General features: G+C 46.1%; 1 protein-coding gene across 2 annotated transcripts in view; it reads right to left on the reverse strand.

Moving 5' to 3' along the window:
- The window catches only part of hacd2 (3-hydroxyacyl-CoA dehydratase 2), a 46,139-nt gene that overhangs the window by 20,570 nt on the left and 952 nt on the right, over positions 1 to 24,617 (reverse strand). For both annotated transcript variants that reach the window (XR_004412664.1, XM_033024876.1), the window contains exons 2-5: positions 16,200 to 16,317; positions 12,455 to 12,473; positions 8,806 to 8,894; positions 7,117 to 7,238 (exon numbers count right to left, since the gene is read on the reverse strand). Coding sequence is in view for 1 of the 2 variants with exons in the window: in XM_033024876.1 (XP_032880767.1) it covers positions 7,117 to 7,238; positions 8,806 to 8,894; positions 12,455 to 12,473; positions 16,200 to 16,317 (348 nt within the window). In the remaining variant the exon portion in view is untranslated. The remainder of the gene's footprint in view (positions 1 to 7,116; positions 7,239 to 8,805; positions 8,895 to 12,454; positions 12,474 to 16,199; positions 16,318 to 24,617) is intronic.

Raw genomic sequence — 24,617 nt, forward strand, 5'->3', positions numbered from 1 at the left:
GTCGAGTCTGAAGAAGGGTCTCGACGCAAAATGTCACACATTCCTTCTCTTGAGAGATGCTGCCTAGCCCGCTGAGTTACTCCAGCTTTTTGTGTCTATCTTCGGTTTAAACCAGCATCTGCAAGTCCTTCCCACACATCCCATCCCCAGGATTAGGACCAGCACGATCACACACGCACAACCCCACTCCCTGGGTTAGGAATTACGTGCACACTGCATTGCTTCCTCATGGTTAGGACACGCACACACAGCCCACCCACTCCCAAAGTTAGGGTCTTTTTAAGTTTAGAAAGATACAGCATGGAAACAGGCCCTTTGGCACCCACACACCAGTTCCATGCCATCCCATCCTCGTGCCCCACACGCCAGGGTTAACCTCAGACGCCAGTAAGCCCTCATGACCCAGCAATACGGGATGAAACCCGCACTGCAGCATTCTGTTCTCAGGCAATGGTTGCAATATAGCAAGTCCCCCTTCTGACCACACACGAAGCTAGCCAATTCCAATTGAAACAGTTGACTTTATTGACTAAAGAATCCTTTAGAGAATTCAGCAGCAGCTTCTATTGAGGATTCTAGTTATCCGTAACTTCAGTTATTTGAACAGACTGTATGACTCCTCCTCAGGTTGAACTCTCTTCTCAGGGATATTATTTATCAACGAGATGTAAAATATTTAAAGAAAAGTCAGGCGAGGCAGATTGAAATTAAAGAATTTCCTGGGGGCCGGCATCCCATTCCCAGGAGAGACACAAAAAGCAGGAGTAACCCAGCGGGTCAGACAGCATCTCTGGAGAAAAGGAATAGGTGATGTTTCTGGTCGAGACCCTTCTGAAGTCTGAAGAAGAGTCTCGACCCGAAACGTCACCTATCCCTTCTCTCCAGAGATGCTGCCTGACCCTGTTCAAATGGAACACAAGCACTGGCAGGTAGCAATCGAGTTGAACGGAGACACATGAGACTGCAGGTGCTGGAATCTTCAGCAAAACACAAACCACTGGAGGTACTCAGCGGGCAAGGGGGCATCTGTGGAGGGAATGGACAGGCAACGTTTTTGGGAGGGAGCCTTCTTCAGACAGTTCATGCGGGTGAGCATGGCCTACCGCTGCTCCCAATTCATACATAGAAACATAGAAATTAGGTGCAGGAGTAGGCCATTCGGCCCTTCGAGCCTGCACCGCCATTCAATATGATCATGGCTGATCATCCCTCAGTATCCCGTACCTGCCTTCTCTCCATACCCTCTGATCCCCTTAGCCACAAGGGCCACATCTAACTCCCTCTTAAATATAGCCAATGAACTGGCCTCGACTACCCTCTGTGGCAGAGAGTTCCAGAGATTCACCACTCTCTGTGTGAAAAAAGTTCTTCTCATCTCGGTTTTAAAGGATTTCCCCCTTATCCTTAAGCTGTGACCCCTTGTCCTGGACTTCCCCAACATCGGGAGCAATCTTCCTGCATCTAGCCTGTCCAACCCCTTAAGAATTTTGTAAGTTTCTATAAGATCCCCTCTCAATCTCCTAAATTCTAGAGAGTATAAACCAAGTCTATCCAGTCTTTCTTCATAAGACAGTCCTGACATCCCAGGAATCAGTCTGGTGAGCCTTCTCTGCACTCCCTCTATGGCAATAATGTCCTTCCTCAGATTTGGAGACCAAAACTGTACGTAATACTCCAGGTGTGGTCTCACCAAGACCCTGTACAACTGCAGTAGAACCTCCCTGCTCCTATACTCAAATCCTTTTGCTATGAAAGCTAACATACCATTCGCTTTCTTCACTGCCTGCTGCACCTCCATGCCTACTTTCAATGACTGGTGTACCATGACACCCAGGTCTCGCTGCATCTCCCCTTTTCCTAGTCGGCCACCATTTAGATAATAGTCTGCTTTCCTGTTTTTGCCACCAAAATGGATAACCTCACATTTATCCACATTATACTGCATCAGCCAAACATTTGCCCACTCACCCAGCCTATCCAAGTCACCTTGCAGTCTCCTAGCATCCTCCTCACAGCTAACCCTGCCCCCCAGCTTAGTGTCATCCGCAAACTTGGACACTAAGCTGGGGGGCAGGGTTAGCTGTGAGGAGGATGTAAGTCGGTTGTACAATCCTGGCAAGTGCTGAATTGAAATGGATTTGAACTCCACCACTGCCAATGCACAAAGGCAACAGGGTTTGTACAAGTTACGTATAGTCTTTCCGCTGACTGGATAGCACGCAACAAAGGCTTTTCACTGCAAACACTTTTGTCTACCTTCGATTTTCCAGCATCTGCAGTTCCTTCTTAAACACTTTGTCTACTCCACTGCGATATCTCCTCAAGGTATGCCTACTTTGAAGAAGTTCTCCTCCTCCGTCTGAAGACAGTTTTACAACCTCCTCGAAGGGTTTCAGCCCAAAACGTTGCCTATTTCCTTCGCTCCATAGATTCTGCTGCACCCAATGAGTTTCTCCAGCACTTTTGCCTACCTTCGATTTTCAAGCATCTGCAGTTCCTTCTTGAACCCATTCCTTCTCTCCAGAAATGCTGCCTGTCCCGCTGAGTTACTCTAGCATTTTGTGTCTAAACCCACATCTGCGGTTCTTTCTTACACAGCTTCTCACTGTGTCCCAGTACACGTGAGGATAAACTATACTGAATTGCGGACTGCTCCAGTCGCAGCAGTTCATGCTTTGCAGCCTGGCCAGTGTAGGCCCGTGGTTAAACGCTCTGATTACTTTGACATTCCCCACTCAACACACAGACATGCAGCTAACAAAACCAAGGATCCACTCTTGCACACACACTGGGAAACCTCCTGTCTTACAGTGCCTTTAGCAGAGGGGCAGTGGGTTATATTCTGGGTGGAATTAAAGGGACCCATACATTTCACCCCATTCTTTCAATGTTACAGAAAGCTGTGAAGACAAGAAAGGAAAATAAACTGCATCAGAATACAAAGCAAAAAGGCAAATCCCAGGCAGGATAGCTCGAGTGGTGACCTTTAGCGTAGTTTAGAGATCCTGTAATTTAGTTTAAACATACAGCGTGGAAACAGGCCCTTCGGCCCACCGAGTCCGCGCCCACCATTGATCCCCGCACACTAAAGGGCCTGTCCCACTGTACGAGCTAATTCAAGAGTTCTCCCGAGTTTCCCCTGATTCGAACTCGGAGAATTACGGTAATAGCCGCTCGTAGGTACTCGGGGCTCTCGTGGACATTTGTCAACATGTTGAAAAATCTTCACGAGCTTACCGCGTTTCCCGAGTACCTGCCGTTAGCATTACGAGCCGCTAAGAGTCGGGTCGAGCTCCGACGTACCCGCTACGTTCATTCAACCTGCTTACCAAGAGTTTGATTTATTTTTTTATAAACTCGGGAGAGCTCTTGAATTACCTCGTACAGTGGGACAGGCCCATGACACTATCCTACACACACCGGGGACAATTTACAATTTTACCAAAGCCAAATTAACCCTCAAATCCGTACGTCTTTGGAATGTGGGAGGAAGCGGAAGAAAACCCATGCATGTCACGGGGAGAATGTACAAACTCCGTACAGACAGCACCCGGAGTCAGGATCAAACTCGGCTCTCTGGCGCTGTAAGGCAGCAACTCTACTGCTGCACCGTCGTGCCACCCCTATTGTCTACAATGTGATAATGAGAGTCAGGAATTTAGTTTGTCATAAAGAACTGGGAAACAGCTACAACCACCATTGAACGGAGGGGAAGGGCCACAAATCCGCTGTTATGGATTTTTAATTCCTTCCCCATTATCACTGCTGAAGTTATTTAATAAACATGTTAATGTGACAATAAAACATGGGGGCAGAATTAGGCCAATCATCCCATTAAGTCTGCGCCATCATTCGATCATGGCCATCTATTTCCCCCTCTCAACCCCATTTACCTGCCTTCTCCCCGTAACCCTTGACGCCCGAACTAATCAGGAACCTATCAAACTCCGCTGTAACCCCCTCCCCCATCCTTCTAAACTCCAGCCAGTACATTCCCAGAGCCATCAAACGCTCCTCACATTGACCTAATCATCTCTGGGATCATTCTTGTAAACCTCCTTTGGACCCTCTCCAAAGCCAGCACCTCCTTCCTCAGATATGGTGCCCAAAATTGTTCACAATACTCTAAATGTGGTCTGACCAGTACCTTATAACGCCTCAGCATTACACCCTTGTTTTTGTATTCTAGCCCACTCAAAATAACGCTATCATTGCCTTCCTTTCTACCGATTCGACTTGAAATTTTTGGGAATCCTGCACCAGCACTCTCAAGCCCTTTTGCACCCGATTTTTGAATTCTCTCCCCATTTAGAAAACAGTCTACACCTTTATTCCTACTACCAAAAATGTGCGACTCTGCACTTTGCTACACCATATTCCATCTGCCACTTCTCAGTCCACACTCCTAACCTGTCCAAGTCCTTCTGCAGAGTTCCAGTTTTCTTTACACCACCTGCCCCTCGTCTATCTTCGTATCATCCGCAAATATCTTCGTATCATCTGCAAATCACACATGTCCTTGTGTCCTGCGTGTGTCCGTCTCAGGAACAAAACAAGATAAAAATCTGACATTTTCATTGAAGCTTTGGTTCAACATATGGATGTTCACTGCAGCTTAGCTTCCACAAACAAACAAGATTTTTTTTTTCCCCTGACATACTTCTGGGGAAACCAACTATTTGGGCGGACCCAACTCCAGAAGCTACAACCACCATTGAACGGAGAGGAAGGGCCACAAATCCACTGTTATAGATTTTAATAGACCCAACTCCAGTTCTGGAGTTGGGTCTATAAAAATCTATAACAGCGGATTTGTGGCCCTCCCCCTCCGTTCAACGGTGGTTGTAGCCGTTTCACAGTTCTTTATCTATATAATATTAAAACTCTGTGTGTGTGTGTGTTTCTGCCTGACTTGTGGGTGCCAGCCTTTGATTCGTTGCTACGCCAACACCAGAAGCAGAAACGCCGAGATTTTTTCCATTTCGGTAGAGATTTCACTTTTCATTCCAAGTATCCACTCCTGATTACATTTCGTCGTGTTTATGTACACATTTTTAATAAAATCCTTCTCCCCCCCTCTCACTCATTTTGTCGCCTCCTGCTGGCCAGCGACCATAACGGCTGCAGGCGCCCGCCTCTCGCCTCAAAGACCCTATTTAAAAACAGCCGCACTGCTGAGTGCTGGAATCTTATCTTCGGGAACGGCTTGAGTTGGGGGACCACGTCTCCCGTGGGGGCTACGGGTAGGGAACGGCTGCGTTGGGGGAGCAGACCCAACGGGTCTGCACTTGGTCTAGTGACAAACTAAATTTCTGACAGTTTCTCTTTCTGATTTGGTCTACCTGAACCTGAAAGAGAAACCAAAAATGTCCGCACAGAGTTTGGACAGGAAAACAACTACACTTACAACCAGTAAGGCAAATATATCTAAGTGCAAGAATCAAGATGATTGAGATACAAAATAAATGCCTAGGATATTATTACAAATGTTTACCAAGTCCAAAGATTTGTGATTTTTGGGGGGGGGGGGGGGGAGGCGGGGGATGCTTCCTGGTGGAACAGGAAAAACATTACTTCTTAATTTAAAGTTTGAAGAGAAAATATGATTGCCTGGGATGTGGTATCATCAGGCATTGCTTCAACACTAGAGGGGTAAAATACACATTCGCCTTTTAAACCTAATTGATGAATATGGAAGCGCTGGACAACAGCAAAGAGAAAAAAAATCTACAAGACTGTAAACTCATTGTATGAAATGAATGTACAATGGGTCACAAAGCCGCCACTGAGACATTAGATCGAACGTGGCAAGATCTTAGACACAATGATAAATTTACAGGAGGTGTAACTTTAATGCCAGCTGGAGATTTCCGTCAAATGCAGCCAATGATGCTATGAACTATGAAAGGGGATGGACTACTGGACTTGGACTACCATCAAACGGACTCTAATGGACTTTACCTTGCACTAAATATTATTCCCTTTATCTTGTATTGTATCTGTACACCGTGGATGGCTCGATTGTGATCATGTATTGTCTTTTCGCTGACTGGTTAGCATGCAACAAAATCTTCTCACGGTACCTCGGTACACGTGACAATAAATTAAACGAAAGATGAATTGAAGGCCTGCATGAAAGCATCAAACATTTGGGTAAATTCTATGCGCATTCAAAGGGCCATCCGTCTGCGAGCTAGTTTTGAGTTTGCTCAAATTAGGAAATTGGAATTAAATACAACATTTCATTATTTCAGTGAAAATTGTTGCATTGCTTCATGACCTGATGGAAGCCAATGCTGATGAACACCAAAAAGCTGGAGTAACTCAACGCCATTTGAATTAGTGATGGTTGTGTGAAAAAGCAAATTCAGGTGTGCCATCGCATAATCTGGAAATAAAAGGAGCTCAAATTGTGCTACTCAGAAATTTGAACCCAGCACCACTAGGCACAACATTATCAGCTTAAAAAATACTGAGGTGACAATAATAACTGATAATGGTGTTGAGGAATGTAGACAAAATGCTGGAGAAACTCAGCGGGTGAGGCAGCATGGAGCGATGGAATAAGTCGAGACCCTTCTTCATACCTGAAACGTCACTTATTCCTTTGCTCCATAGATGCTGCCTCACCCGCTGAGTTTCTCCGGCATTCTACCTTCGATTTTTCCAGCATTTGCAGTTCTTTCTCAAACAATGGTGTTGAGGAAAATGTCTTTATCCCTCGAATCCCAATTTTCCTATCTGACCTCCCATTCAGGCAACTTCACTTCCATGTTCAACTTAGTTTTGCCGCTGTTGAGCTTAATCTTGAAACCCAGTATTTCACCATGGCCAGATATATGTTGGTTGTGCCAGAGATGGAGAGAAATAAAATCTATACATCTATATGTTCTACCCTTTATCCTGTATCTGTACACTGTGGGTGGCTTGATTGTAATCATGTATATTCTTTTCGCTGACTGGATAGCACGCGATAAAAAGATTTTCATTGTCCTTCGGTACACGTGACGATAATTAATGGCATTGAGCATAAAGGCAAGGTAAACCGCCCAGCTGCTTTGAACTTTGCTAGTCTTTGCTTCCAAGAGAAAGAGGGTGCCTTTGGCAGCTTGTTACCTGGCCCATTTGATGGGGTAGGGCAGATGGTTGAGCAGGCTGAACGTGTAAAAGGAGTAACGCACAATCTCAGACAGGGTCCAGGCAGCGACAAACAGGAGCACGCTATCCTCGCTCTGCACCTGGGCAACAAGAGGAGCGAACAACAGGAAAGTTACCTCCAGTCACAGAATTTCAGTGTCAATAGACAATAGGTGCAGGAGTAGGCCATTCGGCCCTTCGAGCCAGCACCGCCATTCAATGTGATCATGGCTGATCATCCCCAATCAGTACCACGTTCCTGCCTTCTCCCCATATGCCCCGACTCCGCTATTTTTAAGAGCCCTATCTAGCTCATTTTTTAGCTTAGGGATACAATGTGGAAATAGGCCCTTCAGCCCACCGAGTCCGCACCAACCCTCTGAAGAAGGGTTCCGACCCAAAACGTTACTCCTCTCCAGAGATGCTGCCTGACCCGATGGGGTACTCCAGCACTTTGTGTCTATTTCTCAACATCAATCAAGGGTCACACTGGTTCTAGGTTCAGAGAGTGATACAGCGTGGAAACAGACCCTTCAAGCCCAACCTTCCCACATCGACCAACGTGTCCCATCTTCACTAGTCCCACCTGCCTGTGTTTGGCTCTTATCCCTGTAAACCTGCCCTAATCATGTACCTTCCAAAGTGTTTCTTAAACATTGCGATTATAAATCTCAGTTGTCCCAGTGTTATGCTCGTTGTTAAATATTATCCCAGTCTCCCATCCTACACATTGTGGGCAATTTACAGAAGCCAATTAACCTAAAATCCTGCACGTCTCTGGAATGTGGGAGGGAACCGGAGCACCCGGAGAAAACCCACACGGTTGTAGAGAGAACGTGCAAATTCCACACAGGCAGCACCCAAGTTAGAGCCGAACCCCGATCTCTGGTGATGTGGGTTGGTCCACTGTAGCCCGTCTTAGTTCAATGACAAGCCCAAACGCTAGCATGCCTGACAGCGCAGCGTTCTTCTCCACAACACTGGGAAGATCAACTTTATACTAACTTGAACCTTGCAACTCAGAAGTGATCTAATAATCAAAGTCCTGTAAAAAAATGGAGGAATTGGATAGCTCATAAGAGTCATAGAGTAATACAGTGCAGAAACAGGCCCTTCGGCCCAACTTGCCCACACCGGCCAACATGTCCCAGCTACACTAGGCCCGCCTGGCTGTGTTTGGCCCATATCCCTCCAAACCTGCTGTATCCATGTACCTGTCCAACTGTTTTTTTTTATACGTTCGGATAGTCCCAGCCTCAACCACGTCCTCTGGAAGTTCGTTCCATACACCCACCACCCTTTGTGTGAAAAAGTTACCCCTCAGATTTCTATTAAATCTTTCCCCCTTCACCTTAAACCCAACTCTCCCAAAAAGCTAGCAGGGGTACATGGGGCCAAATGCCCCCCCCCCCCCCCCCCACTCGCCCTCTGTGCTGAATTATTTAACCATTCTATGAAGGGGTGACAGGTCTATCTGGGCCACAATGAAGTCCTCATTGCCACAGGACCAGACTACACAGTAATTATTTCCAAGGTGGAACAGCCATAAGACGGGTTCATGTTATGGTGGTCAGTCTCACAGGAAGAGCTTGCAAGCAGCATCCTCACTCATAAATGCAAGGGCTGCAATACGAGCACTGACATCTTCCCTTGATCCCCCCCCCCTACCTGTTTCACACTGTGCGTCACAGCCCAGGTCAGGAATACACGGGACATCACCTGGAAACCAGTCAGGACCACGGAAGATGGAACAATTCCTGCAAAACAACATCACCCCAAGATAATCCTTATTTATGTAGGAAGGAACTGCAGATGCTGGTTTACACCGAAGATAAACACAAAAATGCTGGAGTAACTCAGCGGGACAGGCAGCATCTCTGCATAGAAGGAATGGGTGACATTTCGGGTCTACAGCCATCAGGCTATTAAACACGACGACAAATAAGCTCTGAACTACAACAGACTATTATTATTATTATTGCACTATATTTGTTTATTTATTGAGTATGTGTGAATGTGTATATATATACACACACACTGAACTTTTTTTTTTTCTCGTAATGTATTACGTTTATATATTCTGTTGTGCTGCAGCAAGTAAGAATTTAATTGTCCTATCTGCGACATATGACAATAAAACACTCTTGACAATTCTTCAGAAGAAGTTGTCCATGCTGAGTTACTCCAGCACGTTGTGTCTATAATCTTTGTTTAGTTTAGTTTGGAGATACAGCGGGGAAACAGGCTCTTCAGACCACCAAGTCTGTGCCAACCAGCAATCCCCACACACTAGCACTACCCTCCACACTCGGTACAGTGAAATTAAAGTACCATTGAGATGTGGGGATCAGTGCAGAGAATTAAACATGCTCTATGTTTACCATCAGATGTTAGCATTCTACATTTTTCAAAGCAACTAAAGTACGGCACTGATAAAGTTAAATTATCTCAAATCTGCTCAGCTTTAGGTTCAGAGAGCACACTCACAACTTCACAAGTTATAGTAGAATTAGGCCATTCGGCCCATCGAGTCTACCCCGACATTCAATCATGGCTGAGCTCTGCCACCTAATCCCATTTCCCTGCCTTCACATCATAACCCTTGACACCTGTTTTCTTAAGAATCTACTCATGAATCAAGGTTCAATCTAATCTGCTCACACGAGTTCCCCATATTAGCTATGTCTGAAATCTCAGTTCTTGTTGAAACATATAAGATTTATTAAGGGTTTGGACATGCTCAAAGCAGGAAACATGTTCCCGATGTTGGGGGAGTCCAGAACCAGGGGCCGCAGTTTAAGAATAAGCGGTAAGGCATTTAGAATGGAGATGAGGAAACACTTTTTCACAGAGAGTTGTGAGTCTGTGGAATTCTCTGCCTAAGAGGGCAGTGGAGGGTGGTTCTCTGGATACTTTCAAGATAGAGCTTGATAGGGCTCTTAAAGATAGCGGAGTCAGGGGTTATGTTGGCCGGTGTGGGCAAGTTGGGCCGAAGGGCCTGTTTCCACACTGTATCACTCTATGAGAGGGCACGGTGGCAGTTGAGGACAGGCCATCAATGGACCTGACGTGCGAGGGGGGGGGGGGGAATGGAGAAATGAATACTTTGTAACTCTGTCGGCACCCTAGGTATGTTGTGTATACTCTGGAGTTTAGACGGATGAGAGGGGATCTTATTGAAACATATAAGATTATTAAGGGTTTGGACACGCCAGAGGCAGGAAACATGTTCCCAATGTCGGGGGAGTCCAGAACCAGGGGCCACAGTTTAAGAATAAGGGGCAAGCCATTTAGAACGGAGATGAGGAAACACAGAGAATTGTGAATCTGTGGAATTCTCTGCCTCAGAGGGAGGTGGAGGCCGGTTCCCCGGATACTTTAAAGAGAGAGCTAGATAGGGCTCTTAAAGATAGCGGAGTCAGAGGATATGGGGAGAAGGCAGGAACGGGGTACTGATTGGGGATGATCAGCCATGATCACATTGAATGGCGGACGGTGCAGGCTCGAAGGGCCGAATGGCCTACTCCTGCATCTATTGTCTATTGACTTTTTGCATACTTGTGTATGCAAACCAAAGAATCTCACTGTAACATGTCACATGATAAAGTATCATTCATTCAACTTCTCCTTGCCAACGCAGATGCCTCCCTGAGCGAGTCTCATTTACCTGCTTTTACCCCTTTATCCATCTAAACCCATTCCTGCCCTTGCATCTGCACAAATGTCTTTTAAACTTTGTAATTGTACCCAACTATAGCATTGGGCAGGTGCTATAGACCTGCACGGGAAGGTAGACGCTCCCGTCACCACGAGTCTCGGGCAGATGGGGAAGGCAGTCCATCTAGGAGAGGGAAAACTCTGATTTAAAACCCCCACTGCCTTGTGGCCATATCCAGTCATGGAAAAGGCTCCAGGAGTAAACCTCAAGAAAATCCGGAGCCGGAGCCCCTAAGGCAGTTCGTCGTTGTCTACAACCTCGCTCTGGCAGCTCCTGCGATGGCGCTGGTGCCAATCTGTAATGGCCCTGCTGTTCCTTTGGATCGATCAGCGACGTGGAGTGGGGGGACGTGCTGCATAGGCAACAGCCTGTCCTCCATATGACATTGGTCTTGGTGAGACTACACCTGGAGTATTGCGTACAGATTTGGTCTCCTAATCTGAGGAAGGACATTCTTGCCATAGAGGGAGTACAGAGAAGGTTCACCAGACTGATTCCTGGGATGTCAGGACTTTCATATGAAGAAAGACTGGATAGACTCGGTTTGTACTCGCTAGAATTTAGGAGATTGAGGGGGGATCTTATAGAAACTTACAAAATTCTTAATGGGTTGGACAGGCTAGATGCAGGAAGATTTTTTCCGATGTTGGGGAAGTCCAGAACAAGGGGTCACAGTTTAAGGATAAGGGGGAAATCTTTTAGGACCGAGATGAGAAAAACATTTTTCACACAGAGAGTGGTGAATCTGTTTAAATCTCTGCCACAGAAGGTAGTTGAGGCCAGTTCATTGGCTATATTTAAGAGGGAGTTAGATGTGGCCCTTGTGGCTAAAGGGATCAGGGTGCATGGAGAGAAGGCAGGTACAGGATACTGAGTTGGATGATCAGCCATGATCATATTGAATGGTGGTGCAGGCTCGAAGGGCCGAATGGCCTACTCCTGCACCTATTTTTCTATGTTTCTATGTTTTCTATTGCCCAGGCTTGCATCCGACCAGGATACATCACCCATGGTCAGTCATGACCGAGGGGAACCTACTAATTGTACCAGGTTCTGCCACCTCCTCGGACAGCTCACCGGCCGGCCTCTGTGTGATAAGAAAGTTGCCCTCCCCATGCCCTCGTTAAACCGAAGTGACCAAACCGAAACATTAGTCAAAAATACAGCATATCCAACCTGCAGAGTTTGGAGAGAGTTCAATAAACATCCTTTCATCAATAAAGCCACCATCAATTTACAGCAGGAATGTTAGAGAAAGGACGATACTTACAAAAAAATGACCACCATTCATTACTCTTAAGGGTCTGTCCCAGTGGCAATTTTTTCGGCGACACCCGGCATCATTGACTAACGTACCAGGTCACCGAAAAATTCGCCGTGAGACGACGTATGACGCACCGTGTTTTTTTCAAGTGTCGCAACATTTGTTTCGTCGCCGCTGGAATTTGAAATGTTCAAAATCGATTGGCGATACTGATATGATGCCGGCACTCGTCGAAAAAAAACGCCAAGTGGGACAGGCCCTTTACACAAGCTAAAGGCAATTTATTAAAAATGAAATGGTTACCTCATGCTTCAGGAATAGAAGTGCATACATACCTACAGCACAATGAAGGATCTGGGGGGAAAAAGAAGATAGAATTAGCAGCATGCTTCCACTTCTTTGCTCGTTTTAGAGACATGTTGAGGTGTACAAGAGTTTAGACTATTAAGGATCACATGCATTAAAGCCACTGCAAAGAAGCTGGGCATTTCATTATTTGTCGTGTGCAGATTGAGCCGTAACATTAACAACATAACTTTGTGCCATAATCTTTATTAAAATAATTAGCAGAAGATCCAGGGTGACAGGGAAGAACTTTTTCCTTTTATTGTGAGTTATTTAGAGGCGGCACAGTGGGGCAGTTGGTAGAACCGTCGCCTCACAGTGGCAGAGACTCGGGTTCGATCCTGACCCAGGGTGCTGTCTGTGCGGAGTTTGCTCTCATTCTCCCTGGGACCATGTGGGTCTGCTCCGGCTTCCTCCCACATCCCAAAGACATACGTGTGTGTAGGTTAATTGGCCTCTGTACATTGCCCCCGAGCATGCAAGGAGTGAATGAGAGAGTGGAATAACATAGAAATAGTATGAGCGGGTCTGTGTAGGAAAGAACTGCAGATGCTGGTTTAAATTGAAGGTAGACACAAAATGCTGGAGTAACTCAGCCGGGCAGCAGCATCTCTGGAGAGAAGGAATGGGTGACGTTTCGGGTCGAGAACCTTCTTCAGACTGATCAATGGTGTGCATGGACTCAGTGGGCTGAAGGGCCTTTTTCCATGCTGTATCTGTAAACTAAACTATGATCGAGAACATAGAACGAACAAGAACAAACTATGATCTGGAATGTCCAACTTGAATGCGTGGTGCATTGTAACTTCAACTGTGACTTTCAAAAGGTCAATGGATTATGTATTGGAATAGAAAACCTATGCGTGAGCTTTAGGAAACTCTGGGGCAACGGGACTAACTGGAATTAGACTTGAGATACAGCATGGAAATAGGCCTATTGGCCCAATGATCTAGTACACTAGCACTAACCTACACACTAGGGGCAATTTACAATTTTACAGAAGGCAATTAACATACAATCTGAAGGGTCTCGACCCGAAACATCACCTATTCCTTCGCTCCATAGATGCTACCTCACCCGCTGAGTTTCTCCAGCATTTTTGTCCACCTTTGATTTTTCAAGCATCTGCAGTTCTTTCTTAAACATATAAACCTGTACGCCTTTGGAGTGCAGGAGGAAATCGGAGCACAGTGGCGTAGCGTTAGAGTTGCTGCCTCAAAGCGTCAGAGACCCGGGTTCGATCCTGGCCTCGGGTGCAGTCTGCATGTTGTTTGTACGTTATCCCCGTGACCGCGTTGTCCCCGTGAATCCTCCGGATGCTCCGGTTTCCTCCCACATGCCAAAGATGTGCAGGTTTGTGAGTTAATTGGCTTCTGTAAAACTGTAAATTGTCCCTAGTTTGTGTAGGGTGGTGTAGTGCGCGGGGTAATCACTGGTCAGCACAGACTCGGTGGGTTGAAGAGCCTGTTTCTACGCTGTATCTCTAAAGTCTAAAGCTTGATGAAATCTGAAAAGCTAACTGCATCTCTCATCTCAATGAAACGTCACCGAGCCATATTTTCTAGAGATGCTGCCTGACCCGCTAAGTTACTCCAGCACTTTGTGTCTTTTTTTTTGCAAACCAGTATTTGTAGTTCCTTGTGCCTTCATCTGATTCCATCTCATCCCCTGAATATTTTCCTATGTTCTCCATAGCAAGTACTTCACTTGCCATGACCCTGTTAAAACGTAGTGTTCTTTACAATCAACTATTAAACTGGTTCAAGGGGACATTCCTCACCTTATCAGCACATTCCAATAAATGGAATTCAGATTAAGTTTGGCTTAAAATACACATGTGCTTTTTGACTGCTGACAACAGAGCTGGTACACCACTGCCTCCCACAGCCTGTAACTGTAGCAACTTTACAAGGCCACGACTCCCTTCACCCAAAGGAATCCACATTAGTCCCTTATTAGGCCCCCTTCGGTCGTGGCTGACCACGGGTGTCTCCAGGGAGCTATTCCCTATATGGAGGACGCCTGTGCATGACTTTGTTTAACGTGGGGAGACTGGTGCACAGACAGCCATCCCACGTGGGGTCCTTGACAGATCTGGGTCTGATCCAGTGGCATGGAGTCCAAGACGACCGGAGACCCTTTTCTGCTGCAGCCTTCATCCGCCTTCCCAGCCGTTGTGACGCTCCACTAAGGTCAGCCATCGTCCTCCACCTGTTCCACCGTTGAGGTCTTGGTTGGATTGCTCTTTGTCAGAGACCACCCCCCTCGACCTTACCGCTATGGGTGGCCCTACCAGGAGCATAGCTCCAGACGGCATCACTCTCAGGATCTCAGGACCACACAAGTTTCTCCACCACGTCATGGTGACAATCCACGGAGAAGTCCCACTGATTAAGTTAATCCCATGAAGAAACAGCCCATTCACCCAAAGCACCATCAATACACCCATGGCGGCACAGTTCTGCCATAATCTTTATGAAAATCATTGGCAGAAGATCCAGGCTGTTATGTAGAAGAACTTTTCACTTTTTTATTATAAGCTACTTGAGGTCGGCATAGTGGCACAGCTGGTAGAGCTGCTGCCTCGCTGCGTAACCAGCCCCAATTTTTGTAAAGGGCTTAATGTGGCAAATTATTGATTGAATTGATTGAAAGGTACAGCATGGAAACAGGCCCTCACGCACACCGAGTCCACGCCGACCATCCATCCCATTCACACTAGTTCTACGTTATCCCACTTTTTGTCCCTATTACGTCGGTAAAAGGTCCTGAGCAATTACTCGGGTCAATTATCCTACAAACCTGCTCATCTTTGGGATGAGAGATGAAATCGGAACACGCAGAAGAAACAGGGAGAACGTGCAAACTCCGGACAGACAGCACCAGAAATTAGGATCAAACCCGGGTCTCTGGCATTGCGAGTTAGCGGTCTACCAGCGGTGCCACCCTGTACATCATACATCATCATCTGTGGTGTGACCACAACTTAGAGTTGCAATCTCTTGCCTCACCAGGAGCCAAGTGAACCAAATGTCATGATAAGGTTTGTGGGATACAGAAGGCGATGCCAAAGATAAGACAGGCTGATAACTGGGAGCTTTGACACAGAATGCTGGAGTAACTTAGCAAGGTCAGGCAGTATCTCTGGAGAAAATGGATAGTGACATTGGTTAATCGATTTTTAGTGGAGGAGCGGGTGGTTGGGGGGCGGGGGAAAGGGGAGGGTAAAACGAGGGGAGAGGGGGAGGAGAGTGCATGTGTAAGTTAAGGGGCTGTCCCACTGTACGAGCTAATTCAAGAGCTCTCCCGAGTATTAAAAAAAATCAAACTCGTGGTAAGCACGTAGAATGTATGTAGCGGGTACGTCGGAGCTCGGGGACGTCTCTTAGCGGCTCGTAACGCTAACGGCAGGTACTCGGGAAACGCGGTAAGCTCGTGAAGATTTTTCAACATGTTGAAAAATGTCCACGAGAGCCTCGAGTACCTACGAGTGGCTATTACTGTAATTCTCCGAGTTCGAATCAGGGGGAACTCGGGAGAACTCTTGAATTAGCTCGTACAGTGGGACAGCCTCTTTACCTAAAATTAGAGAATTCAACGTTCATACCGCTGGGTGGTAAACAACCTAAACGAAATATGAGGTGATGATCCACCAGTTTGCTTGTGGCCTCACTCTGGCAATGGAGGAGGCCCAGGACGGGAAGTTTAGTGTGAGAATGTCTGCAATCACCCACCTCCAGCAGTGCCCCTGTCTGGAAGAACTTCAGCGGCTTCTCAATGGAATAGTAGAGACCGTGGTAGGTGCCCCTGGCCAAGCCAGCTCGAATCAGACCGACTGCGATGACCATCCACCTGAAACAACAGGGGAAGCAATTCATAAATGGGACCACGGGCTTTCAACGAGCCCTCTTCTTCGCAAATTTCAATGGCTCCAACTGCACAACACCACTTGTGGCTTTTCAGTTAACCCAGGCCCAGCTGTTATCAGGCAAATGAACGGTCCTCTCATCAGCTAGCGTGCGGTCCTGACCCCCCAACTACCTCATTGGAGACCTTCGAACAATCGTTAATCAGACTTTATTGGACTTCAATGTTGTATAGATAGTCATACAGCGTGGGATTGAGGGATATTGATCACATATGGAAGTTGAGACGGGTATCCAGTTTAAATTGGCGTTGTGATCAGCAAGAAATTGCAGAGTTGTGGACGCAGCCTAGACCATCACACACACCAACATCCCTATCATTGACTTTCTGTCCTGGGCCTCCCCCATTGTCGGAATGAGGCCCAGTGCAAATTGGAAGAACAGCACCTCATATTTCGCTTGGACAGCTTACACCCCAGCAGTATAAACATTGACTTCTCTAACTTCAAATAACCATTGCTTTCCCTCTCTCCATCCCCCCCTCCCCCTTCCCAGTTCTCCCACCAGTCTTACTGTCTCCGACTACATTCTATCTCTGTCCCACCCACTCCCCCGACATCAGTCTGAAGAAGGGTCTTGACCCAAAACGTCACGCATTCCTTCTCTCCAGAGATGCTGTCTGTCCTGCTGAGTTACTCCAGCATTTTGTGTTCCTATCATTGACTCCATCTACACTTCACGCTGCCTCGGCAAGGCCACCTGCATAATCAAGGACCAGTCTCTCTCCCATCACGCAAGAGGTACAGAAGTTTGAAAATGCAAGCCTCCAGATTCAGGGTAAAATTCCTCCCGGATGTTACCGGGCAACTGAACTATCCTATCAACAATAGAGAACGGCCCTGACCTCCAATCTACCTCATTGGAGACCTTCAAACTATCATCAATGGGACTTTGCCTTGCAGCCAACGCTGTACTCTTTATCGTTATCCGTTCACGGCTTGATTATTTTCATGTAGTCTTTTCTTCGACTGGATAGCACGCAAACAAAAGCTTTTCACTGTACCCGTGATAATAATTAACTAACTAAGTGTAGATGCATGGAACTTCAAAACACTCTGAAGGAACTCAGCAGGTCAGACAACATAGACTAATCTAGACTAATCATTGCTTCTTTCCATGGAGTGCTAACAGTTTACATCCAGTCGTATCACAACTAAGAACTTGTTTTCTACACGCAACCCATGTTATTAGACAAAATGTAGAAACAAGGAACTGCAGGTGCTGATTTACACAAAAGGATACAAAGTGCTGGAGTTACTCAGCGGGTCAGGCAGCATCTCTGGAAAAAATGCATGTGATGTTTCGGGTCGGGACCCTCCGGCTCTGACCTCCCCACCATCGAAGGGATCTATCGAAGTCGCTGCCTCAAAAAGGCAGCCAACATCATGAAAGACCCACACCATCCTGGCCACACACTCATTTCACCATTGACATCGGGAAGAAGGTACAGGAGCCTGAAAACTGTAACATCCAGGTTCAGGGAAGCTTCTTCCCTTCAGCCATCAGGCTATTAAACACTACAACCTCAAATTAGCTCTGAACTACAACAGACTTTCATTATTATTACACTATATTTGTTTATTTATTGAATATGTGTGCATGTGTATATATACACACTGAACTTATTTTTCTCCCGTTATGTACTATGTTTACATGTTCTGTTGTGCTGCAGCAAGCAAGAATTTGATTGTCCTATCTGGGACATATGACAATAAAACACTCTTGACTTGATTGGAGAATATGGATAGGTGACGTTTCGGCTCATAACGCTTCTTCTGATAGAACGACCCCGACCCAAAACGTCACCTATCCATGTCCTCCAGAGATGCTGCTGCTGCTTGACCTGCTGAGTTACTCCAGTACTCTGTGAGATGTCACCTATCCATGTCCTCCAGAGATGCTGCTTGACCTGCTGAGTTACTCCAGTACTCTGTGAAACGTCACCTATCCATGTCCTCCAGAGATACTGCCTGACCCGCTGAGTTACTCCAGCACTCTGTGAAACGTCACCTATCCATGTTCTCCAGAGATGCTGCCTGACCAGCCGAGTTACTCCAGCACTGTGTCCTTTTTTTTTTTAAAGGGTCAAAATGGCACTAGTACAGAGGCAGTTAGAGGAGGTGTAAGATAAGGACTGGTGGCAAAGGGTGGTCAGAGTTTTAAGGAGGCTTGTGAACTATAGTAGACTGGGTGGGAGGTAATATAGGTCAATCATTACAGGTGAACCGGATATTCATGAACTAGCAAACGTGCAGTAGAGCTTTAGACAGGCAAATGTCTTTCAGTCAGAGGTTCACCACCTCGGTTTGCAGTGACTATAAAGCGCATCTTCATAGTCGAGATGGATGTTACACCCTGATACTGGGGAAGAGTATTCTTACTTTGTATAATTACTTGTGCGGCACGGTGGTACAGCGGTAGAGTTGCTGCTTCACAGCGCCAGAGACCCAGGTTCGATCCTGGCTACGGGTGCTGTCTGTATGGAGATGGCACTTTCTCCCTGTGACCGCGTGGGTTTTCTCCGGGTGCTCCAGCTTCCTCCCACACTCCCACAGTGTAGGTTTGGAGGTAAATTGGCTTCTGTAAATTGTCCCAAGTGTGTAGGATAGAACTGGTGTATGTGTATTCGCTGGTCGATGCAGACTCAGTGGGCCGAAGGACCTGTTTCCACGCTGCATCTCTAAACTAAACGAGGTACGGTGGGTAAATAGACAAAGGTCTACAATTGTAGATTACGGACTGAGCTTCCACATGACAAACAGAAACAAACAGGAAAGTGTTAGTATTAATAATAATAATAATAATAAATTTTATTTATGGGCGCCTTTCAAGAGTCTCAAGGACACCTTACAAAAATTTAGCAGGTAGTGGAAAAACATGTAAGGGGAATGAAATAAATAGTAGCGACATGACTAGTACACAAAGTAAAGACAGAATTCAATACAAAACACAATATGAGGCAATTAATGCACAGATGAAAAGGGAGGGGGACGTGGGGCTAAGGATAGGCAGAGGTGAAGAGATGGGCCTTGAGGCGGGACTGGAAGATGGTGAGGGACACAGAATTGCGGATCAGTTGGGGGAGGGAGTTCCAGAGCCTGGGAGCTGCCCTGGAGAAGGCTCTGTCCCCAAAACTGCGGAGTTTTATTAAACAGAGAGCCAAAGTGACACAGATAAAGTTCCGCTTTCTGCTCTCAACCCCAAATTTTGCGCAACATCTTTAAAGCAATAAAAGGCCAAGTATAGATTAGCAGGCAAAATGGTACACTGAGTCACACAGGGAGGGATCACACGATGCTCAGGCAGTTTTTATGGAATGGTGTAGAGTGGAGAGAGTCCGTGGAAATTAGGGGAGTTGATATCCAGAGTTTAGGGGCTGCTCTGCCAATGGAATAGTCATTACCATTGATCGATATTTTGTGGATTGTGGGATGTTAGAAGGACAAGCACGGTGGCGCAGCAGTAGACTTGCTGCCTTACAGCGCCAGAGATCCGGGTTCGATCCTGACTGCGGGTGCTGTCTGTGCTGAGTTTGCATGTTCTCCCAGTGACCTGCGTGGGTTTTCTCCAAGATCTTCGGTTTCCTCCCACGCTCCAAAATCGTACAGGTGTGTAGGTTAATTGACTTGGTAAATGTAAACATTTTTGTGTGTGTGCGCGCGTGCGTGCGCTCGCATATATGTGTGATAGTGCTAATATGCGGGGATCGATGATTGGCGCGGACCCGGTGGGCCGAAAGGCCTGTTTCCGCGCTGTATCTCTAAACTAAACTATGTGGGTTTTCCCCGGGTGCTCTGGTTTCCTCCCACACTGCAAAGACATACAGGTTCATATGTTATTTGTCCCCAGTGTGTGCCGACCAGCTAGTGCACGGGGTGGTCGCTGGTTGGCACGAACCCTGGGGGGTGAAGGGCCTCTTTCCACCCTGCATCTTTAAAAAAGACAAGTACTTTAAACTGGAAGGTACACAAAATTGCTGGAGGTACTCAGCGGGTGCAGCAGCATCTATGGAGCGAAGGAAATAGGCGACGTTTCGGGCGTATATTCCAGCATCTGCAGTTCCCTTTTGAGTACTTTAAACTGGGTTTGCATTCTGTAATTTTAGCAATTTGATTCATTTTAATCAGTATGGTGTTTTGTTTTAGCCTTTAGTAAAAATTGGCACACCCGAGAGTGGCCAAGAAATTACATCTCTAACGTTTGACCAAGCTGGCATTGGTTTATTATTGTTACATGTACCAAGATACAGTGAAAAACATTGTGGAATGATATCCATGCCAATATGGAGGCCAAGTCAATCGATATTTTTAAGGTGGAGATTGACAGATTCTCGATTAGAACGGTTGTTGGGGAGAAGGCAGGAAAATGGGGTTGAGAGGGAAAGATAGATCAGCCATGATTGAATGGTGGAGTAGTCTTGATGGGCCGAATGGCCTAATTCTGTACATAACTTATCTTCTTCTTGCGTATGGCGTGCACAGCCTAAAGTTGTAGGACAACTTGTTCTATTTGATCTTATTTGATTGATTGCATTCGTCGAAACAGGGCGGACCACATGAAGGTTTCAATCTCCCACCCCTACATAACTTATGAAGGTTATAGACAGGCAAATGGTTGCCAGTTCCCGATGAGGAGGAAACAGCACAAAATGTCTCCCTATGGTTTTTTAAATTTAATTTCCTCTGACATTCGGCATTGCATTAGAGAGGCAAGAGGTACGGGGACGAGAGCTACCTAACTCTTGGCACATTCCGCAGTAGAGATTCACGGAGATAAAGTAGATCAGGTCAGTGATACTGGGAATAAATGCAAAGCCTAATTGGGTTGGAATTCCGTGCCCTGTTTAATAAAGTGAAATTTCTCTTCTCTCGGACAGCAGAGATATTTTTCCTGTCTCATTAAAGGCATAATGATTGAAGATCTGATTAATTTCTCGGACAGAAGCACAGTTTCCTAAAAGTATAGAAGCAAAACACAAAGAGCTTGAGCAACTCAGGACAGCATACGTGGAGGGAATGGACAGGCGATGTTTCGGGTCAGGACCCTTCGTCAGACTGGTTCCAGCATCTGCAGAGAGAGTTGGATGCCTGGTAGATGCTGCCACGGTTAGCGGTGGAGACAGATATGATCGTGCATTATCATTAGTCACATGATAAAAAAATGATGAGGTTGTATTGACTTGTTAAAATACAGGAAACGACATGGGAATGTAGCATTGTCCACAGGATTGGCCATGTTTCAGTTCAAGCAATAGGCATCATTGGCAGAGACAAGACACCGCAGATGCTGAAATCCTGAGCTAAACACAAAGTGTGTAGGAAGAGACTGCTGGTTTATATCAAAAAGAGACACAAAATGCTGAGGTCAGCGGTAGGGAAGGAATTGGTGACGCTTTAGGTCTGAAGAAGGATCTCGACCCAAAACGTCACCCATTCATTCTATCCAGAGATGCTGCATGCCCCGCTGAGTTACTCCAGCATTTTGTGCCTAACACAAAGTGCTGGAGTAATTCAGCGGGTCAGGCAGCATCTGTGGTGAGCATGGGCAGACATTTCTTTTGGGTGGGGGAAAGGAGAGGTGGGGGGGGAACAAGGTCTGGCAAGTGATAGGTGGAGAGAGTTAATTGGCAGAAGGGTGGCGTAAGCGACAAAGTCTAGAGATGGAAAGGGGGCAATTTACAGAAAAACCAGCACGTCTTTGGAATGTGTGAAGAAACTGGAGCACCCAGAGAAAATCCTCACAGACACAGGAAGAACGTGCAAACTCCACAGACAGCACCTGAAGTCAGGATCGAACCCGGATCTCTAGCGCTGCGAGGCAACAACGCTACCAGCTGTGTTACTGTGCCCCCCCCCCCAATAGTCCTGCATTATTTTCTGGGAGTTTGCTACATTCCCAAATCCCTGTCTCATTTATAAAGCATGTGTATGAGAGAACTGCAGAAGCTGGTTTACATTGAAGATTGACACAGAGATGGGTCTCGACCATAAACGTCACCCATTCCTTCTCTCCAGAGATGCTGCCAGTCCCGCTGAGTTACTCCAGCAATCTGTGTCTAGCATTTATAGCGCACTTTGGCAGTATTGTTGTGAATATCACTAATGCAAATATAGTCTCTTGGCATCTTTTCCTTCTCACTCCCTGTAACACTACGTTTTTAATTGTGTCTTTCTTGACTCTCTTAGCGATGAGTGCTTTTGGAGCTGCTTTTAGGTCGTCCTCCCACATTTCGAACACCATATAATTGTACAAGTGTAGTCTGTTGCAGGGGCTGCAGCAGGAAGAACTATAAATAGCAAGAATCTGAACATTTTCTGTTCCTCCTTCCCCTAGGAATAAATTGTAACAATGCTGCTGATTTCATGCGTTCTTTCTGAAGATATGTCAATCCAAGGACAAGCAATCATACAGTTCTCCGATACTTTATACCCGGCGATAAGCAACTTCTCTTCGCTGTCTATTATCTAAATCTCAGTTCCGACTCAAAACGCCACCATCCACTCCCTCCACTGGTGCTGCCTGACCCGCTGAGTTCCTCCAGCACTTTGTCTCTTGCTCTAATTCAGCTTATTGTCTCCTGCACCGAGCTATGGTGAAAAGCTTTTGTTGCGTGCTATATAGTCAGCGGAAAGACAACACATGATTACAATCAAGCCGTTCAGTGTACAGATACATGATAAGGTAATAACGTTTAGTGTAAGATAACACCAGTTAAGTCCGATGAGGGAGATAGTAGCTCAGGACTGCTCTCTAGTTTTGGTAGGACGGTTCGGTTGCCCGATAACAGCTGGGAAGAAACAGCGCCTGAATCTGGAGGTGTAGATTCCAGCACCTGCAGTTCCTTGTGTCCTCAGTTTTATTCTGCTTCCCACCACATCATAGTCTGGCAACTCAGTTGAGTGGGAAACTCAGCTTCGCAGCCAGCAGAGCTGTGGTAACAGAGCAGTCTCTGGCCTTAAACAGCAGAACTGTAAAGTTACAAAGCAAAGTTGCCTCAGATTCACAGCATGGGTGCAATGGGGATAAAGTCCATGACTGCCTGGCCGTGAGGATTTGTCAATGATTTATCCATACACACCCTCAGTAGACAAGCCTAAAAACGCAAAAAAAAAGCATTGCACCTGGATATATTCAACTAAAACATTTAAAAAAGTGTAGGAAACACTGTGTAAATCATCGACTATGTAAAGTTAACTACACATGATGCTGACCTGCTGAATATTTAAAATATTTTACGCAGTTTTTTCCGCCAATAATGTAATAGTGGTTCAAATGGAAGATAAAAGAGGTATTGCATCTATTGCGATATCTAACCACATTTTTGCTGCATATACTGATTCCTCCAATTCAGCAGCCTCTAGTTTATGGGACTATCCATAAATGATGTCTGTTGGCCTGACATGTTATGATTAAAGAACAAGGAGGAAAACAAAGTGGAGCCTACATTTGCATTAGGAACACTATCTGAGCTATATTCAGCTAATGTACTATTACAGTATTAATCAGAGATCAGATTTAGCGCTTAGAGAGGGCGATCAGGATGCATCACAGCTTGGTTTGGGAACAGTTTTATTCAAGACCGCATGAAATTGCTGAGAATTGAAGAATTGAAGACTGTCACACAAGAAGGGTCTCAACCCAAAACATCACCCATTCCTTCTATTCAGAGATGCTGCCTGTCCCGCTGAGTTACTCCAGCATTTTGCGTCTATCTTCGGTGTAAACTAGCATCTGCAGTTCCTTCCTACACAAACCACCCTCCTTTCCATTGACTCCATCTATACTTCATGCTGCCTCAGCAAGGCCATCAGCATTATCAAGGACCAGTCTCACCCTGGTCACTCCCTCTTCTCCCCTCTCTCATCAGGCAAGAGGTATAGAAGAGAGGAAAATCACACCTCCAGATTCAGTGACAGTTTCTTCAGTCTGAAGAAGGGCCTCGACACGAAAGTCACCTATTCCTTCTCTCCAGAGATCCTACTTTTCCAGCATTTTGTGTCCACCTTCGATTTAAACCAGCATCTGCAGTTCTTTCTCAGACAGTTTCTTCCCAACTGTTATCAGGCAACTGAAGCATCCGGAGAGCAGTCCTGAGCTACTATCTAACTCACTGGAGACCTTAGATTATCTTTAATCAGGCTTTACCTTGCACTAAACCTTATTCCCATATCATTTTGTTTAGTTTATTTAGAGATACAGCACGTCTCACCGAGTCCATGCTGACCA

The sequence above is a fragment of the Amblyraja radiata genome, chromosome 7, assembly GCF_010909765.2.
Source record: "Amblyraja radiata isolate CabotCenter1 chromosome 7, sAmbRad1.1.pri, whole genome shotgun sequence".
Lineage (NCBI taxonomy): Eukaryota > Metazoa > Chordata > Chondrichthyes > Rajiformes > Rajidae > Amblyraja > Amblyraja radiata.